Source organism: Lepidochelys kempii, chromosome 14, assembly GCF_965140265.1.
Source record: "Lepidochelys kempii isolate rLepKem1 chromosome 14, rLepKem1.hap2, whole genome shotgun sequence".
Lineage (NCBI taxonomy): Eukaryota > Metazoa > Chordata > Testudines > Cheloniidae > Lepidochelys > Lepidochelys kempii.
The window spans coordinates 6,495,764-6,517,950 of record NC_133269.1 but is presented as its reverse complement, the minus strand read 5'-3'; the positions used below and the strand labels follow the sequence as shown (position 1 = coordinate 6,517,950).

At 48.0% G+C, this 22,187-nt stretch overlaps 1 protein-coding gene across 3 annotated transcripts in view; it reads right to left on the bottom strand.

Annotated features, from left to right (window-relative positions):
- FAM20A (FAM20A golgi associated secretory pathway pseudokinase) overlaps nt 1-22,187 on the bottom strand; it is a 42,430-nt gene that overhangs the window by 4,839 nt on the left and 15,404 nt on the right. For 2 of the 3 annotated variants that reach the window (XM_073312020.1, XM_073312022.1), the window contains exons 2-10: nt 14,119-14,303; nt 12,928-12,978; nt 11,402-11,480; nt 9,303-9,395; nt 4,244-4,359; nt 2,730-2,910; nt 2,079-2,188; nt 844-925; nt 163-222 (exon numbers count right to left, since the gene is read on the bottom strand). In XM_073312020.1, coding sequence (XP_073168121.1) covers nt 163-222; nt 844-925; nt 2,079-2,188; nt 2,730-2,910; nt 4,244-4,359; nt 9,303-9,395; nt 11,402-11,480; nt 12,928-12,978; nt 14,119-14,303 — 957 coding nt within the window. The remainder of the gene's footprint in view (nt 1-162; nt 223-843; nt 926-2,078; nt 2,189-2,729; nt 2,911-4,243; nt 4,360-9,302; nt 9,396-11,401; nt 11,481-12,927; nt 12,979-14,118; nt 14,304-22,187) is intronic. The other variant, XM_073312021.1, reaches the window with a different exon arrangement.

Below are 22,187 nucleotides of genomic sequence, written 5' to 3'. Positions count from 1 at the left end.
ACACTATAGAATCCTACGGTTGTGTCGAGCATTATGCTAGAATATCGTGTAGAATTAAAATTATACTCTGCTCTCTTCCCAAACTCCCCTGTAGTAATGCAGGTGACTCCCTAGCATGACTGGCTAGCAAATACAATTAACCAAGCTTGCCATCTCACTTACATGCAGCACTGGGAGAGTGGAGCCAGGATGGAGGTTTCATCATGGGAATGTCTTCCAAAGCTAGGGGCCAAAGGAAGGCAAGGGTGAACAGCTGCTACCCCCAATGCCCTGGACACACAGCTGTGACTAGAGAGTCCGAGCCTATATGAGAAGTGTTCAGAGGAAGCACTCAACACCTGTCTGCATCAGACCCTTGCTCCTTGGTTCCCATAACAGAATGGAACAAAACTGGCCATGGGGCGTTCTGGAAAGGCTGAGATGCCAGGAGCTGCAGGAGCAGGGATGTTACAGGTTAGAGCGTGCTGTGCAGGGGCAGGTCATATCCCCATTGTGCATGCCTGGGCAACATGCCCTTCATTTTCATGGGCAGCAAATTCTTTCCCTAAAGTAAATTTAGATACACATTCTAGGATGTCAGGGCAGAGTTCAAGTCACTCATAGTGCCACCTGAGGTCTGCCCCCTCCCAAGGCCCCAGCATCATCCGCTCCTTTTGAACCATTGGACCATCTGCCCACCCCCCAGCTTCATTGGGCCCCACTTACGTCCCCCCAGCACAATCTGACCCCCAGCACAGTCTGCCTACTTCCATGCCCCCTGGTACTCAGCCCCCTCCTGTGTCTCCATCTGCTCTCCTCACATTCCAGGTGCCCCAAAATTCATTGCTGGGGCGAGTGCCTTACCCTCTGGCATTGTCCAGGTGAATGAGGAAGCCTTCATCCCCGAACTTAGTGAACATTTCATAGTGATGACGGTCCATGTTCCCTTTTGAGAGAGAGAGAGAGAGAGCATATTGGTCTTGCCATATGCTGGGTAGTGACTGAGTGCCCCTTTGAACTGGCCAGCGTGAAAACGCTGGTGCTATGTCATTCTTCAGGCCCGCGCTGAGCAAGGGTTACTTGGCTTGGGGTGGAGTATTTGTGCAACACCAGCTGTGAGTCAGGAGGCCTGGCGTTACTTGACAGCGGTAATAGTTTGCTCTCCCTAGTACCCCCAATCCCAGGATCTCATCTCAGAGTGCTTTACCAGCAGTAATGAAATTACCTCCTTGCTGGCTAAGTGCGGTGCTTATATGACCCTCATCTCCATAGTGTCTCAGAATCTATGAGAGATTAACCCCATTTTACAGTTGGGGAAACTGAGGCACAGAGTGAGGTGAAAGGAGTCACCTAAGGGGATGAACCCCAGAGCTACTAACTCCAGGATCTGTGTTTTTTTTCGCCAGGTCAGGCTCCCTTTCCTGGATCTTCCTCCAGGAAGGTGAGTACAAGATGGACATCTGTCTGTGCCAAGGGCGTTCAGGTATTACAGTGATGAGGGCATATAAATTCCCGGATGAAAGGATATTGGCGCCTCTTATAAACTTCTACATCAGTTGACCTCAACCTGGCAGCCAGGGTCTGATTAGTGAGACAAGACCACAACGGGGCAGGCTGCAGAGGGATGGTGGATAGAAGCATATCTGCACAGTCCTGCCCAGCTCCAGATAATAAAAAGATAATGAGAACCACTGCCTTAGTCCTTGTGCCCCAGCACCTGTTGGCTCAGCAGTTCAGAGCCCCGGCACCTCTGGGCTTGCTGTGTCCGTTATGAATGTAAAACTGCTTGAACCCCGGCACTTTGTTACAAATTAAGCACTACCTGTGTCCATAGGGTCACCAAGGGGCTCTGTGTTGGCTGGGCATTGTGTGCTTGCGGTAGGGAAGGGAGCCTCGGAGACCGTAGGAGTCTCTCAAACCACCTCTACGGAGCAAGCGTAAGATTTGGAAAACTGGCCTCTGAGCGACCTTGAGAATTACTGGGGGGTGTAGAAGGGAAGAATGACTAGACGAAGGGAGGAGGTGTAGGAAGATGGAAGGAGATGAAGGGAGGCGGGGGGAAGGAGGAGAGCAGGGGATTGTTGTTCTGTCCATCATACCGATCAAGAAGTCAAATATGGCCATGTCGATGATATTGAGCAGCCGGTTGCCGCTGTTGTAGGGGTAAATCTCCCTCACTGTGTTGCAGTAAAGTGGATTCACTTCCCACCTACAGGAAACAGAGGGGAAGCATGAACACAAGGCGGCTTCTCAAACGCATCCTCCAGGAGCTACTCGAAGGCAGGGATGTGATCGCAGTTGCCCCAGCCAGCTCTGCCTTGCTACGGCTCTGCAAGCCTGGAGAATGGGCAGAGTTGAGACGCCAAGGGCTGGATTCAAGTCTGGCACGGGCAGCAGTGGCTCTGCTGACGAGTGCCAGCTGCTTACAGCAGGGCTGAGTTTGGCCCACACTGCTTCTCAGTGCCTGCCACATTTAGCTGGCTACCCTGCTTGGCAGGTTTGTTGTCTCTTGGCCACAGCAACGATATTCCCCCACTCCCCTTCAGCTGAGTTAAAACTGCATCCTAATAGCAGCAGCTGGAGGGGAGAGATGCTGCATCAGGCCCAGGCATTAGGAGCTGGTAGGCTACATGCAGGCAGCCTCTGAGTCTTGGTCTCCACCTCTCCCCCACGTGCATGACCACTCGCCCCCTTCTTGCTACTCCGCTGCCTCCTTCCACTGCACAGAGCTGCAGCATTTACCCACTTACTCCTCTTTTCCAGCAAACGAGTAGGACCGGATCCAGGGGTTTGGGATGGAAAGTCTCGGGGCCAGATTGAGAGACGGCAGGAAAGCGGAGAGGGATCCCTCCAGCAGGTGAGGGTTCCCACACACAGCATACTCCGTCTTGCACATGTACGGGCATTTCGCAAAGAAACACACGTTGCTGGCTACGGGAAGAACAGAGAGCCAGCTAGTTCATATAATGAATTGGCTACTGTATATGTGCACCGCTGCCCTCTGCTGGGTGGGGTTGGAATGGCTCTGCTTTGGGTCATAGGCCCTACATTGCCACCACCCAATGGAGATTCACCTTTAACTCAGGTGCTGGAAGTGCTGTTTATGCAGCAGGAAGATCCCAGTGTTGCCAGGCAGTTCTGAGTGGCTATGACATTTAGCATTGTAACAGGAAGTCCTAGATGGCCACCAATTCATTAGGGTGTGCCGTAGCGTTAGCTGTAGCCAGCTGCATACAGCACTGGCTTATGTCTCTGTGTGTGTGCTTGTGAGGGGCAGGAGTGGTGGACACTCTTCACAAGTGAGGGGCTACTGGTGCCCAAACTGTGTCTCCGTCCCTCCTGCGCTGCCCCTTTTCCCCAGGCTCCTGCCCCTGCGCTGCCTCTTCCCCTCAAGACTCCACCCCCTGCTTGCTCCTCTCTGCCGGCTCGCCCTTACGGACAGTAAAAAGTGATGGAGCCATGACCCTCTGGTCCCCCCCGTTCAGGCGCCCCTGGAGGGGGAGGAGGAATAAATCCTGTAGGAAAGTTGCAAATGATGGAAGCAAAACACTCTCTGGACCAGATCCTCAGCTGATGTAAACTGAAGTCAATGGAGCTGTAACAATTTACATTGGCGGAAGGATCTACCTCTCTACCTGTTGAAGAGACTGCAAGTCATAATGTCCGAGAGAGAGACACCACTGCCCTCTACAGGATGGAGTCTGAGTGTGAGCGTTGGGTATAGCCCACCTGTTATTCCCCACTTCATTTCCAACTAGCTACATAATAATGTTACATACACCAAACCACACTAACAGAACGTTATTAAGGTTGCCAAGACAAGTGCTCAGAAGTTAGGAGATGCCAGTTTTGGAGCTGCCTGTGCTTAATTCAGCCTCCTTGTGCTTGTGCATTACAATACACTCTTTAATCACATAGATATAATCCAGTTCTCCAGATCAGCATTCAACTGCCTTAACTGTGAGATCATCCTTTCTCTTTCTGCAATACCCTGCCTCATTCACTACACACCTTCCACCTTCGGCAACAAATGAGGCAGGGGCGCTAAACACAACAGCCTCATTCGCTACTCAGCCCTGATTTGGTGGAAGACGCGATAGAGGTATTATTATAAACATGTGTCATGCAGAGTTTGATCTCTCCAATGCAGCATCTAGCGCACACTTCCTTTGGACCTTTCCTGTGTACACCTCTTTCCCCATCCGCTTGGTACTGCAGAATGTATTCGTAAAAGGAACTCGCTTCTGCATCTTCACTCACGTACCGGGTGAAACGAAGAAGACGCTCCGTAGGATTTCATTCTTGGTGACCTCCAGGATGTCCTTGGTGACGTTGATCAGCCTTCCGATTGTGGGCGGGACCCGTCGGAAATCCAAGATCCTGTGCAAAAGTGAAAATGTGTCAATCAAAGGGTACTGAAGCAGAGTCCAGGAGGTGGGGAAGGGAAATGGTTTCTCGGCACATGGTAGGGCTGGGGAAATGGTCCAGCAACTGAATCCAAACCCCGCTCCATATAAAAGAGCTTGTTTCTATTCTGAAATCACGCTCCTTTTTAAAAGTCTGACAACATTGCCAAATGAGAATCTTTCTTGTGTGATCTCTAGCAAATATGCAAGCCCATTTTACACTCCAAACCAAAAGAGGTGTGGTCTGGGATTTACTGCTTCGACAGCTGGGCCTTGTAAGAGTTTGGAGACTGGCTATTCCATCCAGGATCTGCTGTAATTCTAAGCATCTTTTCCCCCAGCCAATTTATCGTGTATCCATACAAGTCTGTTGCCTCTTTCGAGGGTGAGAGACCGCCAAGGACCTGCACAATGTTGTGTTTGACACTCTGCAGAGATGTGCTGAACCTGCTACAGCACAGCACAGACAGTGGGAAGCTGGGAGGGGCTCGCACACACACCAGGAGCCACTTAGCCTATTGTCTCAGTTGATTCATCTCACTGATCTCACTTCGGATAATCAACAGCCTGGGGCTGAGGGAATTTTTAATGATGACTCTGGGAGTGGAAAACCATTGCTGATTCCTGAGTCAGTAACCACTGGGCAGGCTCAGTAATGCCATGATGCAAACACTGAGCAATCACTCAGCTTCCAAGAATCAAATGTGAAACTGAATTTAGCTTGTCAATTACTGAGCACTTTAAAAAAAACAATATTTCGCTGGTATCTAGCTGCTTTCCTCTTCAGACTTCAAAGCACTTTAAAAAATTGAGCAGGTGAACATAAGAACGGCCATACTAGGTTAGACCAAAGGTCCATCTAGCCCAGTATCCTGTCTTCCAACAGTGGTCAGTGCCAGGTGCCCCAGAGGGAATGAACAAAACTGGTAATCATGTGATCTAACCCATGTTGCCCATTCCCAGCTTCTGGCAAACAGAGGCTAGGGACACCATCCCTGCCCATCCTGGCTAATAGCCATTGATGGACCTATCCTCTATGAATTTATCCCGTTCTTTTTTGAGCCCTGTTATAATCTTTGCCTTCACAACATCCTCTGGCAAGGAGTTCCACAGGTTGACTCTGCGTTGTGTGGAAAAAATATTTCCTTTTGTTTGTTTTAAACCTGCCATCTATTAATTTCATTTGGTGACCCCTAATTCTTGTGTTACGAGAAGGAGTAAATAACACTTCCTTATTTACTTTCTCCACATCAGTCATGATTTTATTGACCTCTATCATATCACCCCTTAGTCATCTCTTTTCCAAGCTGAAAAGTCCCAGTCTTATTAATTTCTCTTCATATGGCAGCTGTTTCATACCCCTAATAATTTTTGTTGCCCGTTTCTGAACCTTTTCCAATTCCAGTATAACTTTTTTGATATGGGGTGATCTGCACACAGTATTCAAGATGTGGGTGTATCATGGATTTATATAGAGGCAATATGATATTTTCTGTCTTATTATCTATCTCTTTCTTAATGATTCCCAACATTCTGTTAGCTTTTTTTGACTGCTGCTGCACATTGAGTGGATGTTTTCAGAGAACTATTCACAATGACTCCAAGATCTCTTTCTTGTGTGGTAACAGCTAATTTAGACCCCATCATTTTATATGTATAGTTAGGATTATGCTTTCCAACATGCATTACTTTGCATTTATTAACGTTGAATTTCATCTGCCATTTTGTTGCCCGGGCTTTTTCTGTAGCTCTTCAGTCTGCTTGGGATTTAACTATCTTGAGTAGTTTTGTATCATCTGCAAATTTTTCCACCTCACTGTTTACCCCTTTTTCCAGATCATTTATGAATATGTTGAATAGGTCTGGTCCCAGTACAGACCCTTGGGTGACACCACTATTTACCGCTCTCCTTTCTGAAAACTGACCATTTATTCCTACCCTTTGTTTCCTATCTTTTAACCAGTTACCAATCCATGGGAGGACCTTCCCTCTTATCCCGTGACAGCTTACTTTGTTTAAGAGCCTTTGCTGAGGGACCTTGTCAAAGGCATTCCTGAAAATCTAAGTAAATTATATCCACTGGATTCCCTTTGTCCATATGCTTGTTGATCTCCTCAAAGAATTCTAGTAGATTGGTGAGGCATGATTTCCCTTTACATAAACCATGTTGACTTTTCCCCAACAAATTATGTTCAGCTATGTGTCTGACAATTTTGTTCTTTACTATAGTTTCAACTAGTTTGCCCCGTATTAAAGTCAGGTTTACTGGCCTATAATTGCCGGAATCATCTCTGGAGCCCTTTTTAAAAATTGGCGTCACACTGGTGTCATTAGCTTTGTTTTATAGATGGTTAAACTTGAGTCCCAGAGAGGCTGAATGGCATTGAGGCACAGGGAGTCTAGGTGTGTCGCTCCAGGTCACAGAGCAATGGCAGAGCTAGAAATGGAAAGAACTCAGTTCTCCTGACTCCCTAGCCTGGGGTTTGAATGATCTAGCTACAGGCCTAACAGCCAGCCTTATGTAAGTTGCCTTTGTGAAAGGAAGAAGATGGAGTGCAAAAAGCAGCAAAGCAGCCGCATCCCTTGTGCTTAGTGGAACCTCTCCTGAGGGAGAGGAAAGCTGGCTCCTTTTCCAATGGGATTTCATTTTATGTTACCTGTAATCTAGCGCTGGTGAAGGGGACCAGGTTAGCCCTCCTCAGGGTAACAGCCTGTTTCACTGTGGGCTTGCTGCAAACAGAAGTTGCACCGGTTTTATTCAAATCAATTTGAAACCTGATTTAGGTAAACTGGAGCAACGGATGCTTTGACATACGTTTAAAACTGGTGATATCGATTTAGCCAGCACCTGTAAATGTCCTGATGGGCTCTAAACCATTATAAGCTAAGTTTAAACCCATCTAAGAATGTCTGCAGACAAAGAGGCAACGCTGTAACTAAATCGGTACAACTTTGTGTGTGTTGACCAGGCTTTACACCCCAAATGGCCCCCATCCTTAACAGGGCCAGACCACTTGGAGGGTTAAGAAGGGCGAGTCGCCTCTGGGGTTGGTTAGTCTGCGCTGTCTCTGCTAACACTGCCAACTCATGGCTGCTTTTGGAATGAGGACATCTGGAACTGGACTGAAACTACTGGCTCATTTTATATCAGGCTTCCAATAGGCTTGGGATGGAAACTGGCAAATTTGGACAGGTAAATCAGAGATGAAAGGCTCTCCCCTGTCACCCAGCCCCTATCTAATTGAACTCGACTTCAAGGAAAAGAAGGCAAGGGCTGACAAGAACAGTGTTCTGCCTTACTAGAGATCAGTGAGCACTTTGAATGGGGCTGGTAATTCACTTCAGAGGGACTGGAGAATTTACAGTATGGAAAACAGGCCTAATGCAATTCTGCATTTCCCTCTGAAGTGGCAGCTCATGGAACAAACTCTCCTGCATTGTCAGGTGTTTGTTTCCTGTCTCAGTGAGCAACAGTGACTCAGAATATTCTGTATGATTAAAGGCCTGATCCCAAAAGGATCTCAGCCGCTGCACATTCTTACTGACTTCCATCAAGCACTTCTCAGGATCAGGACCAAAATGTGTAATGACTAGGCACAAGGAGTGGCTGCAGATTTTTCCCATAATGCAAAGCTGTCTCCTTTGATAGTCTTTGGAAATGGCCTGACTCGAAAATGGAAACAAATCTGGATTTAGCAAATGGCCTTTTATCCCTCCAAACCTCTGTTAAAAATATAGGATCCAAATTCTCCCAGACTTGGAAGGGTTTGAAATCTGGATCTGGACCTAAATGCGGCAGCTCAATAATCAAGGGCCATTGACCTCAACAGGAGTTTTGCACAAATAAAGACTCACTAAAATCTGGCTCCATCTGTGCAGTGAGGATGTGCGACAACAGCTGGGATTCTAATTGTATCCCCTTTTGGCTGATTGTTTTCAGAATGGAGTCCAGCCACTAAGCTACTTTGAAGCAGTATTTCACAGCCAGTGCTGTTTCCAGAAATTGCAAACCAGTGTCAGCCTCCCAGGGAAGGGTTTGCATTTCAAGAACCCTGGCTCTGTTGTAGCTGGAAGCTACTGCAAGGGAGGAAGAGGACAGTGTCTGACTGTTTGGAGTTTAGGGTGAGCAGAGGTTTTGATTAGCGATGGGAGAGAGAGTGGCCTGGCCAGAACAGTGAACTGGGAGTTGAGACTCCTGAGTTCTAGTCCTGCCTTTCTGTGCCTCATTTTCCCCATTCATTGCATGGAGGAAACATTTTCTTGCCTCACAGAGTGGGTGCTATGAGTTGGAATTAATTAGCATTTGTAAAGTGCTTGGAAGTCTTTGGCTGGAAGGGGGTATAAAAAGGGAAAGGCTTATTAAATCCCATGTGCCTACCTACCCTGTCTCATTTCCTCCCCTGACTTCCCTGCTGGGGTGGTTGCCTTGGAGAAACAATACAGTTCACCAGTGCTACAGGCTGGCAAGCTACTGACCCATTGACAACAGGTAATTCATCATCAAGTCTGTCTTCATGCACGTGCCTAATACAAAGCTCAGTGAAGTCAACAGGGGTCTTTCCTTTGACTCCATTGGGATTTGCATCTGGGCTATAGTCCCACAGTGAAAGATGTTTGAAATACTAAGCTGACACTGTGCTTGACGTTGGCCAAAAAGCTGCTCAAGTCTTGCAATGCCCAATCCTGCTTCCTCACATCAACGCTCTTTGGCCTAGAGTTTGACAATGGGAGTTAGGCATCTCATTACCCTTAAAACTCTTGCCCTTATTAACATCCATGAGAAGAAGGAGGCGGCCCATACCATGACTTGGATTCCCCCAGGTCACTGCGGGTTTTTAGGAACTGAATTAATGGCTTTTCTCCCTAGGAAGTGAGAAGAGGAGTAACTCAGAAGCTCCGTGTTCTGGGCACAAATACCTGTCAAGGTGAAAGGCGGCTATTTCCGCATTGTGTCTCTGAAAGTCAGTGAAGTAGAAACAATCTTCTGGAGTCTCTTCCTCTCGTTCCTGTCTGAAAGAAATGAAGGGGTTACTAACCGGGCCAGGAGAACACACCCGGGGAAGGATGGAAGCGACCCGGGAGCAAGGTGGGAAGCGAGCTTTTCAGAAGAGCCCAGGGCACCGCAGAGACCTGCAATGCTTGTGCTAATGACATTCTCCGAAGGACAAGAGCATCAGGCTATGGCTGCTATTTAAAAGGCACTGGTGATGGGCCAGGGATGATTAAAAGCAACAGCTGGATGGAGCAGTGCTCAGATGCTTATTGGAATGGCAGACACACGGAGAGAGGCGGGAGGTGGACAGTGCTTCTGGGGTTTAGAAATGTTTGTGCCTGCACGTAGATCAGGACTGGCAGCCCCAGAAACCTTGTTTACCCACAGCCTGGGGCCAGGCTGCCCTGCCAACATGCCTCACTCCTCACCACCACCTCTAGGGGGGCAGAGCGTCTCGCTCTTCCTATCTCTTTGATTCCTGGTCCTTCTGCTGAGACTGGCACCAAAAGCCTTAGGGTGCGTCTACTCTGCCACTGGGAGGTGTGATTGCAGCATGTGTGGTAACAGTGGTCACTCAAGTATACGCCCAGGGACCTGGGTTGGGGGCTAATCTGTGAGGCCACCCATGCTGCTACAGCTTCACCATTGCAGTTACTAGAGCTAGCTGAAATCTCGGTCAATCGAAGGCTACATGTGCTGCAGTCACACCTCCTGAGAGCAAGTAGCCATGCCCTTACCATCAACCGTGGACATCTGTCCTTTAGCAACAGGACTGAGACCAGCCGCCTATTTCTCTCAGGCCACCAAACAGCCATCAGATAGCGATTCTGAGTTCCTACCGTCTCTGTTTATGAAGCAGCACCGTCGGTTCCATATCCCCTGAGCTAATCAGTCCTCCAAGCTCATGTGTTTAACAGGAAAGCATGCTAAAATCCAAAGCCTGCTGGCCTTGTCTCCTCACAGCAGGCGAGCCAAGACATACCTTCCTACCAGCCCCAGCTAAGTGAGTGTCTTCGGAAACTATATATTTTACCTCTTGGAATTAATAGAGACAAGCCATGGGGAAGAGAGAGAGAGAGAGAAGCCTCTCTTATAAGCACATAGTTGAACTCAGAAAAGCTCGACCCGTCATTCCGAGCCAAGGCAGTGCGCAGAAAGCAATCTGAATGGAAATAAATGTAAAGGGCCAAAAGGGCTATAAATAAATGCAGAAGCAATTTAAAACTGCTATTCAAGGCTAGCAGCACCATGAGATAGTTCCTGGAAATAGACATGGGACTTAAATAAAAAAAACAAATAAAGGAAAATAAGAATTCTATTGGGAAACAGCAGAAATTTATAGGCCTCAACAATCTTCTTCCTTTGTCTCCTTCCTTAGAAGTTTTTAAGGTCAGGCTTGACAAAGCCATGGCTGGAATCGGTCCTGCTTTGAGCAGGGGGTTGGACTAGATGACCTCCTGGGGTCCCTTCCAACCCTGATATTCTATGATTCTAATCTCTCTCACACACACACACACAGAGCACGGTCTTGCGGCATCAGCAGTGTGGAGCGAATCCAGTTTTAAATATGCAATTCCAACAACAGGTGTAAGAACTTCGTGTGTTTTTCTGGGCCATGCACACCTGTCACACAGTGGGAACAGCCAATGATAGCTAATTTTTATGGAAGCCTTTTGCGCCATCAAGACAAGGTTTACTGAGTAAAGGAGACAAAAGATGCTAATGCAGTTTCCACATCCTTTGTCAACCTGTGTTACTACAAAGCCAGGTGGTCAGTGTCCCATTGCTTCACCCCATCCACTCCAGCCTGGAGCTATTCACTTGCATCATGTCCTTCCCTGCTGAAACATTTCGGGTTGGTTGCTGTCAGTGGTTATTTGCGCAGAGGGCTCTGCTAAAGAAGCCAGAGGTCAATTGCCTTTATTCTAGCGTAGGCCACCTTGCTTAGCGGCTAGGTGAGGCTATTTTGGGGAAAAGCAGCTGCAGGTGATTTAGAGCGAATATGTATGTACACTCTCCTTACCTCATGGGTTTAAACATGGCTTTCCCAAAGTCCTGGAACCTCAGGACCAGTTTCAGGTGTACACCGCTGGGCTTCACAACTTGCGTCAGGGAAGGAGAATAAAACAGAGTGGGAAATTCTTGGTTTGACACTGGTAAAATATTTCTTAAGTATCATTTTGTAGCAAAGAAATTCAACTTCCTTCTCCACATGAGTAAATCTCCCAACTCACTATGGATAAAATAGCTTGTGTCAGCTGGTCTATTTATTGGTAATTCGCTGCTGCATCTCACTCCTACAGTTCTTGCCATGGTAATTTTCCCTGATCCTCTTCTGTGCTAGGCACACTATTTTCCTTTAGCATTTCTAGTCCTCAGTCATTTGACATTTCTCCTCTGCGATCTTGGATTTCCCCATCTCACTTACCTTTATTGAACAATAACTGAGAGTAAAAGCTGCTGGTGGTGTATATGTGCAAGTCAAAAAATCCGCAGTGGGAGCGCCAGATGGAAGCTGACTGCCTGGATTCTGCCTTCTGGGAAAATCTTCAACACAGCCCAGGAGCATAAGTGGGGTTGGCCCAGGAGCCAGGGCCGTGGTCTATAGTATGCCCACTCAGCTGTTCTCACCAGGCACTGAGTGCTACATGTATTCTACTCTTTTTGAAAAAACAGAGTGAACAGGGGGCTGAGAGCTGGTCCTAGCAGCTGTGCAGGGTGACAAAAGTGCTACATTGGCACCCACTGCAATTTAAAGTGATTCTCATGCTGGTGAAAGCTGCTAGCTTGTTTAAATCCTGAGATGGTGGGCGGAACCTCCCAAAGAAACGGAAGCCCTGCCCCCTCGTTTAAGCCATAGAGCTCAGGATTTGTGTGACAAGGCTGCATAGACAGCCCTGGAGAATGGAGCTCTCTGCTTGTTCTCAGAGCAGGTACAGCCTGGGCACGGAGCAATATGAGCTTCCTCCTTGCTGCCCTGCGAAGTTGTCTCAACCTCAGGCTGGAAGGGTCCCCTCTAGGGGTTGTGGGGGTTAAGGCACCTCCATGCTCACTCCGGGTTTGACTCAAAGCTCACTACGTCAACGCAAAGACTCCCAATGCATTCAGTGAGTTTGGGAGCAGTTCCCCAGTTCTTGGCCTCGCGTGCTAAGGCTAAAAGCAAAGGCACCAATTAATTGCACTTGTGGTCATGTGCTTCTGCGATCTGGATCGCAGTTCCACTCGAAACAGAACTCAGGTCATCAGCTTTCTTCACACAGGCCAGCAGAGAGATAAGGGCTTTGGCTCAGCACTGACCTGGTCTGGATTTGCAACTTTCACCTTTATTGTTTAAGGCAGCAGTTTGCACAAAGACTGAGGAATTACTGAATGAAGCAGGAAATGTTCACATGGGATTCAGGGAAAATTCAAAGCTGCTATTTCTTTTACATGCATTGCACTTAACAGAAGAAAATGTCCTCTCCGTACAAGGTGTCAGGTTTGCTAAGCTATCTAATACAAGGAGGTAAAATGAGGTGCAAGTAGCTAGGACACAAATGAATCACTTACTCTGGGTGCAGTCACAAGCTCCTAATAAAGCTTTCTCGTCCTGACTGTAATCTGCAGGGAAAGAAAAAGCGATAAGAGAATCATTCACATTGAACCTGGACTCATTCTAGCAATGTTTCATGACCCAGCCTCTGCCATTTCAAAACAGATACGTGCCGCTGGAGACTGGTGCTGCTGGAGTTAACCCACTTGCTGCGAAGCAAACGAAATGAAGCAAGGTCAGGTCGGTCTGGTGTCTGGCTCAGGACGACTCTCAGAAAAGGCGGAGTCAGAGACCAGTGTGAGTCCAGCAGTCACTTCTCACAAGTGACTATCCCCCTGGCAGCAAGTGCCAGAGTTTGGGTCAACTGACTTGGGCTCGTGTGTGGGTGTAAAGGTAGCACTATCTGCAGGGGTCCTCAACCATTTTCTTTCTGAGGCCCTCCCACTCCATGGCCCACCTCAAAACTCCATGGCCCACCTCTGCCACAAGAACTGTTTTTCTGCATATAAAAGCCAGGGCAAGCGTTAGGGGGGAGCAACAGGTCAATTGCCCAGGGCCCCATGCCACGGGGGCCCACAAAGCTAACTTGTTTAGGCTTCAGCCTCAGGAGGTAGGGCTCAGGGCCCTGGGCTTCAGCGCCATGTGATTGGGATTTGGCTTTCTACCCTGGGCCCCAGCAAGTCTAAGGCTGACCCTGTTTGGCGGACCCTCTGAAACCCGCTTGTGGTCCCCCACCAGAACCACTGGTGTAGACCACTGGTGTAGACACCTGTGCTCTGAGGCCCTCTGCCCTCGTCAGGTTTCAGAGCCCAGGCCCCAGCCCGAGCCAGAACATTTATAATGCTCTCTTAGCCTCGCAGCATGAGCCACAGTCAGTCGCCCCAGACTCGCTGCCGTGGGTCTTTTGTTTGCAGTGTAGGGCACTTAGGAGCAGGTCAAAAAAATGGAAAACCTATTTTCCCTATTTAAAATCATGTTGATAATGTTATTGAAATTTGTCAGTTACGTTTTCAATAAGGTTTTGGAGAAAGTTTTATACCAAATAAAAATAAAACCCCAAGGTTTGAAGATTGTCCCTAAATGTGTGCATGTATTTATTTTTTACAAAAAAACCTTTTCATTTGAAAGATTCCAACTAGTTCTATTCTGGTGCCAAGCGAGCAGCCTTTCCCAGCTCTTGTTGAATGTGAGTATATGGAAACTCTTACCGGCACTGACAGTGTTAAAATCTTGCATGTCATGAAGGAGTTTGTTAGTGGCAGGGCTGGATCTGGGATACAGCCCATAGCGAGTGATGCCCAGGTGGAATTGGAGCCAGCTTGCTTCCCGCCCGAGCTGCAGCAGTGAGTCAGGAGATGTTAGGTTGAGCTCCTCTCTGTAAAGCTTGTGTCTCCTGAAAAACATTACGTTATGCGATGAAAAGGGCACATCACTGAATGTCAATCCTTAGTACTTCAAAACAAGCAGACTGTGGGTTTTCAAAGAGCTGGGAAAATGCTATTAACCGACAGCTCCAGATTATACAGAGCTTTCCAGTCACAGATAGCAAATTGCCTTACGAGAGTGGGTAAGGATTACGATCTTGATCTTACATGTGAGGAAACTGAGGCACAGAGAGAGTGAGAGCCTTGTCAAAGGTTACCCAGCAAGACTGTGGCAGAGTTGGAACCAGAACGCAGGTCTCCTAAGTCATGTCTTAACCACGTGACCGTTATTCCCAGTGTGGTGTTCTCTCTGCCAAACCGGAGAAAGCAAAAATATTCTTTTCATTACCTTAATATGGTTACACGGGGTAGTAGCTAGGGACCCCCGTTGGAGTTCCATGCAAACTAACAGCCTCACAATCTAGGATTTAGACAATATGCAAGAGGAAAATAAACAGACAAATGGGGGAGGAAGATACCAGCAGAAGTTCTCATAGTTTTACAATAGCTTCCCACTTTAGCTGCCGGGGCAGCAGTCTGAAAGCTCCGGCTGGTGGGTTAGCAGAGGAGGAGCTTCTGCTAGTCTGTTGAATGAAACTCTTGTGGGGAGTTGGAAGGCAGGGTGGGAAGGTGAGTCCATAGAAGGGTCTTACTCCTACAGAGATGCCTGCAAAATGAAAAACACTGAACAAAGGAGAGAAAAGGCCACGGTGGGAAGAAGCTGCGTCTGCTGAATGTTATTGGGCAAACTGGGGATAATGGGACTTCCCTAGCACACGGGCGTTGTAAGGATAAATCCATGAAAGACTGCGAGTCCCTCAGGTACTGTAGTGATGGAGGCAGTCAAGTACCTAAGATAGTCATTTTGAAAAGGGCAAGTTTCAGAGAATAGTATCATAGGACTGGAAGGGACCTCAAGTCTTCCACTCATGGTAGGACTAAGTATAATCTAGACCAGGGGTTCTCAAACTGGGGGTTGCGAGGTCATTACATGGGGGGTTGTGAGCTGTCAACCTCCACCCCAAACCCCACTTACCTCCAGCATTTGTAATGGTGTTAAATATATTAAAAAGTGTGCTTAATTTATTAGGGGGGGGTCACACTCAGAGGCTTGTGATGTGAAAGGGGTCACCAGTAAAAAAGTTTGAGACCCACTGATCTAGAACAATGGTTCTCAAACTTCATTGCACCGTGACCCCCTTCTGACAAAAAAAATTACTTCATGACCGCGCCGGAGGCAGGACCGAAGTCTCAGCCCGTCTGAGCACTGTCACCCTGGGTTCGGGCGGGAGGGGACTCAAGCCTGACCACCCAGTGTGTGTGTGTGGGGGAAAACTGAAGCCTGGGGCTTCAGCCACAGGCAGGGGGCCTGTAACCTGAGCCTCACCGCTGCCCAGGGCTGAAGCAGCAGCTGAGCCCCACAGCCCAGGGCTGAAGCTCTTGGCTCAGCTTCAGCCCCAAGTGGAGGGGCTCGGGCTTTGGCCACAGGCCCCAGCAAGTCTAACACCAGCCCTGGTGACCCCTTTAAAACAGGGTTTCGACCCACTTTGGGGTCCCGACTCCCAGTTTGAGAACCGCTGATCTAGACCATCCCTGACAGCTGTTTGTCTAACCTGCTCTTAAAAACCTCCAGTGATGGAGAGTCCACAACCTCCCTAGGCAATTTATTCCAGAGCTTAACCACCCTGACAGGAAGTTTTTCCTCATGCCCTAAACCTCCCTTGCTGCAATTTAAGCCCATTGCTTCTTGTCCTGTCCTCAGAGGTTAAGGAGAACAATTTTTCTCCCTCCTCCTTGTAACAACCTTTTACGTACTTGAAAACTGTTATGTCCCCTCTCAGTCTTCTCTTCTCCAGACTAAACAAATCCAAATTTTTCAATCTTCCCTCATAGGTCATGTTTTCTAGACCTTCCATCATTTTTGTTGCTCTTCTCTGGACCTGCTCCAATTTATCCACATCTTTCCTGAAATTCGGCACCCAGAACTGGACAATGATCCATCTGAGGCCTAATCCGTGTGGAATAGAGCAGATGAATTACTTCTTGTGTCTTGCTTACAACACTCCTGCTAATATATCCGAGAATATGGTGTATTTTTCCACTGCCATTTGCAATGATGTATTTGCAATTCCACAACCGCTTTCTAGAGTGGTTTGGGCTGGGTTGGCTGTAGAGACCCTTGCCCGCTGGCAGCGTGTTTAAATCAGAGCCCTGTGAGACTGGGTGGTTTCAGTTAACAGGGGTTTGCGTGAACATTTATTTCGGTTACGATCTGCAGAGTTTTTGCACTTCCCTTTCCCACCACTCCGTGCCCTCTCTCCCGTCCCAAGTTTTACTTTGCGAGTTGGATTTAAAAACTCCCCAAAATTCAAAGCCCACCTCACTGGAAACAGCAGAGTCACAGATGGTGTTGGATGGGAATCCTGGAGAACGACAGGTTTTGCATACCTTCTGGGCCAAGCCCTAAATCTGCCCAAGCTTGCTCAAATAAAGGATTCCCCTCCTCCACTCGCCCTGATTCATCAGCATCAGCAAACCTGCTTTGAGTCACTGCTTTGTAATTTACGAGCCATCTTCCGCATGGTTTGGAGATTCATTGCAATCGTTTCTCAGGGCTCTAGTCATAACAAAGTACGTTAGGGCCAAGGCCAGTGGGAAACTTCTGTGGCTTAATTCATTAATACCTGAAAAGCAGCCTGTGCTCTGCAGATGGCTGGGGCTAATGAAATGCCGAGCTCCTAGTCTATTTTATACAGTTTCTTATACCAGGTTCATCTCCACAGCAGCCAAGTACATTCCAGTAGTGGATTAAGCAACATGACTAACGTCTGCCACACGTGTTTTATTCTCAGCTCATGTCCCCAAGAGAGCATTGGGTGTGGAGCTGGTCGGCAAACACATTTTCTGTTTCGTGAAAAACTTTGGGATTTCAAAGAGTTTGTCTCTGGGACAAAAAACTTGCAACTATTTTTATGGACTGAAATTCCTAACAGCAACAGCAAATTGTCTGGGGGTCCATTCAAATGGCTCATGTTGATCATTTCAAAACATTTTTTTTTGATTGTGGAATGTTAAAAAAAATTAAATTGGTTTTAATATAAAATAAATTAAATGTCTAAACAAGAATCTTTTCAAAATGAAAAATCAAACCTCCTTGTTCTGAAAACGTCTGAATGGGACATTTGAACATTTTCTAAAAGCTTTTCCAGTTTTTTTCCAAATGAAGTTTTGTTGAAATTGATGTGACAGCATGACCAATTTTGGTTTAGTCTAAATGGTATTTTCTGATGAAAAACAGCTTCCTCGGAAGTTTTCTGATCAGCGCTATGCAGCAGAGTGTTTTAGTTTGGTAGAGACTTAGTTTCTTGTCTATATTCCCACTCCACTAGATCATTGAGATTTCACCACCCCCATGTTGCTTCCCCTTTCACTGTCATAGTCCTTGCCCTACATGACCCTCAGATGGAGTAAGTAGGGATGAAACGTCCCCTTGTCTACCTGATTCTGCTCCAACCATGGGCCAGAGTAGAACGGGGAGGAAGTAAAATTTAGTCTGCCCCAGTGAGTGCAGAAGTCTCACGGTGCACGCAGATGGCACGGAGAACTAATCCTGGGTGGAATATACAAGGGAAGCAAAGGCAAATTGGGAAAAGTCACCCAAGACTATGAACAGCAGCTTTCCAAACTTCCAGTTTAAGATCATTGGCTGGCTTTTGTGTCCACAAAACACAGCTCTTCCAGGGGATAAAAGGCACTCGCCCTTGCCAGAGCATATGGTCTTTTGCAGTACCCCATAAAGAAGAGAAAATGGCACTTAAATAGTGTTTCTTTGCCATCGTTGAGTCGGAGCCTCTCAGAACATCTCATAAAACGTCTGCTTTCCCCCACCCCCAGCGCACAAGGGAATTATAGATCTGGCTGCGGCATGCCTCAGATCTTGTGACACGCACTGTAACGAACAGCCAATTTAATGAGGCTTTCAGAAAACTGTCATTCTAAATGCAGACCTTGAAAACTTAACCTCTCTGGAGAGATGCATCGGCACAGTCAGAGGAGGGCTGGCCTTGCCTTAGACTGATGAGTTCTGTAAAGGCCCCCTTGTTAGCTCAGCTACACCACTTTGGAGCTTCCCTCTCCATCATCCCTTTCACATGCTCTCCGTCGACATGTTCATTTAGTGATCCAAAGAAGGCAGTGCTGGCATTTGTGGTGACCAGGAAGCGACCCCAGCACTGGCAAGAGGTAGCTGCTCCAGGTTGCATCCGGCGCTGTTAGATTCTCCTGGCCACATGCCATCAGCTCCATTCCACCACAGTGCTCAAACCCCCTTCCTGCTCGAACCCACAGTCCCTCCTCAGGCAAATCTCCCATGGGAGTCACCTGGAGTTTTGCTTGGGGGCATTAGGCACTTCCTTCCTGCTACACCCAGAGCGAGCTACAGGACTGACCATATATTAACTGTCACACAGGTTAGGGACTCCGAGGTCATAGCATTGCCGTGCATTTGCTGGGTTTATTCTAGCTCCTGCTGGTAGGTGGCGCTCAGTGTCATTAAAAACCAAGGTTTCAGAGTAACAGCCCTGTTAGTCTGTATTCGCAAAAAGAAAAGGAGGACTTGTGGCACCTTAGAGACTAACCAATTTATTTGAGCATAAGCTTTCGTGAGCTACGGGTGAGCTGTAGCTCACGAAAGCTCATGCTCAAATAAATTGGTTAGTCTCTAAGGTGCCACAAATACTCCTTTTCTTTTTATTAAAAACAAAGCATCGCTGTGAGAGGTTTCATTTGGGAGAGGCCCATCAGTGGAACAGCAGGCCTGTTGGAGGTGGACTGCCAGAGCTGTGCAAGGGTTTTACACAGCATCTGACCACTTGGGTACTACCCACCTCTATCTCCCACCTCATCACAATCAGGGCAGAAATAGAGCTGCTGGGTTTTCCCCTCCTTTTGTCTGTGGTGTTTACTGAGCAAAGCTCAGAAGCAGGAATGTTCAGCAAATCCACCCTGAGAGGGAGCACAAAGACCCACAGAGAGCCGTGCTGGTTTAATACTGTACCACATGGTTATAGCTTCTTCCTGGTGGACAATCAGCAGGAAGGGGCTAGGGAGGAACTGAATTCCCTGGACGGACGTGTTCTCAACTAATTGATCTGTCAGGGATAGGAGGGCTTGGTTTCTCCTTCTCTGCCATTGAAGAAAAGGGGTGCAAGTTTGTTCTCGAGAACCTACAGACCTCTCTAGGTCTGCCCAGCGTACAGGGGATCTGTTGGAGAATGAGGGTCTTCATGGGGAGGACCTGTCCCTCTTCACTGGCTTTGAGCCCCCATAATCTCCTACCAAGACCTGGGGAGCAGGACGCCACACTAGGAACCCCTCCTTCCCGAACACCAGCCCTTAAAGAGAATCCCAGACCAGAAAGACTTCTGCTTACATGCAGCTGCATCCAATTGTAAGTGGATTCCTCTCGTGGGGTGGTTGCTATGAGTGATTGGGCACATGCAAAGTTAAAATGTTTTTGTTACATTTAAGGCTTGACCCCAGCCTGCCTCCTCCTGTCTCTGGCTTGCATCCTTCCCAAAGGGTGGGTTCTGGCCCCTGGTGAGGGCTCTCTGCAGGGACAGGGCAGGAGCCGGTGTGGGGAGCTGACCACTTTCCTTCCTCAGGGAAAGAGCCTCCTTCTTGAGCAGAGAAAGGGTGTAAAATGCATAGACAGCCCATTTACTCCTCCTGTATCCATCGCCCCCCCCCCCCATGGCCCTTTGTCATTGATACAGGACAGTCACTTGCCCAGTAACTTCACTGCATTTGTCCATGCTCTAGAATGCTGCTTGCCTCGGTCCCAGCAGGAAAAACGAACATTCCACATGTTCACTGGAAATCCTGCCAGGCCATAAAAGAAGGAGGAGGAAAGCCAACTTCTGCTTGGTAAACAAGTGAGGAGAGAAGGGCGAAAATTAGGCCAGTGAAAAACCCTACATGGGTAGCAAACTCCCTCTTTCCATAGCCGGGCTCAGGAATATGAGGGGCCTTTAACTAGAGTCAGTGGGGAACTAGCCAAAGTGGGTGGAGGCAAAGGAAAATGTCCTGGAATGTGGTGCTTTGTTTCTGGGTTGTATTTTTCATCGACAGGGCTCAACTGCTTGGCAAATGAGGGTACGAATGTACATGGGACAATTAGTTTGGATGCCTGCCTTCTATTTCTACCTTTCTGCTCTGCGATTCCAGCTCATCTATCAGTCGAATCTTAGGGTTTTATCGTGTCCACCAGCACCGTAGTCTCTGAATCCCCCAAGCTCCAATGGCAATTTGTTCAATTTGTGCCTCAATTTCCCCATCTGTAAAATGTGGGTAATCGTTCCTTCCCCGCAGGGGTGTTGTGAAACTGAATGCTGACAAGTTAGTAAAGTCTTTCAAGGCCCTCAGCTGGAACTCCCCCTATCACAGCAACCTATTATTAATGGAGTCTATTTCTAAGTAAAGTGAAGAACAACAGGATAAAGTGTGTGTCATTCAGTCTGTTTTGGCACTGTGCAAGCCTGGGAAGAGGCCAACAGATGGCAAATATGTGCTGGTGTGCTGGAAAAATTACGCAAGTGCTCTTCATTGCATCTTAGACCTGAAGTCCTAGAAAATTTTTCAGCCTATTGGCAGATGTTTCTGCTGTATCTTGTCTGGAAACAGTTCCTGCAGGGGGGATTATGCCACACAAGAGCTCCACAGGAGTAACTAAGTGCCAATGAGATGGCTGCTCTTTCGCAAAGGCTGGTTAGTCAGACATAGTCTGAGATACAGGGCCAGATTGTGAGCAGCTGATGTCAATCAGGATAGCTCCCCTCACTGCAGGGCTGGTTAAATCCGCTGAGGCTCTGGCCTGGAATGAGACGGTCTCAAGGCCAGGCAAGAGTTTGGCCTTGGATTGCCTAGTGAGGAGGGTCCAAATGGAGGGCCCCAGAGGCTGCTCTTGGGGCCATTCGGTAACTGGACAGGCAGCTGAACTCAGATGTAACAGAGGCTCTTGGCGTGGCTGGTAACACAGAGGCACCCTAAGGAAATGTGTTCCAATGGCACCAGAAACGGAGGCAACCCCCCCAAGCTTCATTGTTACTGCAGAGCGGGGCAAGCCCTTCTCTAAGGCGAGCAAATGCAGTCACACACGCCCTTTTTCCTCGGGGCTGGCATCTCCCGTGTGCCCTGGGACCTGAATGGTGCAGTGTCAGAAATCACCTGCACTGATCTGCTGCTATAAAGCTGTGATTAACCCAGACAAAGGAGAAGCAGCAACATGTATTTGCAGTTACTAAAGCTAATTACATTACTGCAAACAGCTGGAAGGCTGCCTGAACTGGGCAATCTACCAGTGCAATGAATTCCCAGTTGGCTAGAGCCAGTGTAGCCAGCTCCACGCCACCCCTGCCTGCCGCACTTGGTATTGGGGAGGGGGTGCGTTGGGGCCTGGGTTTGTGGAATGGCCTCCGTGGGTATGTTTACACTGAACTGTAGGGCTGTCTGTGGGACCCAGGCTTGTGGACTGGCAGTTTCCAAGCCCAGCTTTGTGTGTCCACGCTGCATCGTAAACCTGGGTTACCTCAAGTCTCAGAGCTGTGCTAACATGTTCAAATGGAATTATGCAGCCCCTCGCACTCAGGTTTGTGGCTTGAGCTGTGTCCGCACTACAGAACGACAGAGCTTGAACACAAGTCTCAGCGGGACTCAGGTTCTCACCCAATCCCCTACTAGGATCCTAGGACTCACGTGCTGAGTGCTTGCTGATCAGGCACAATACAGGCAGATTTGTGTGTCGACAGAAGTGGGCTCAAACCTGAGTCACAGCCTGGCTTTAGTCAGTGGTTTAG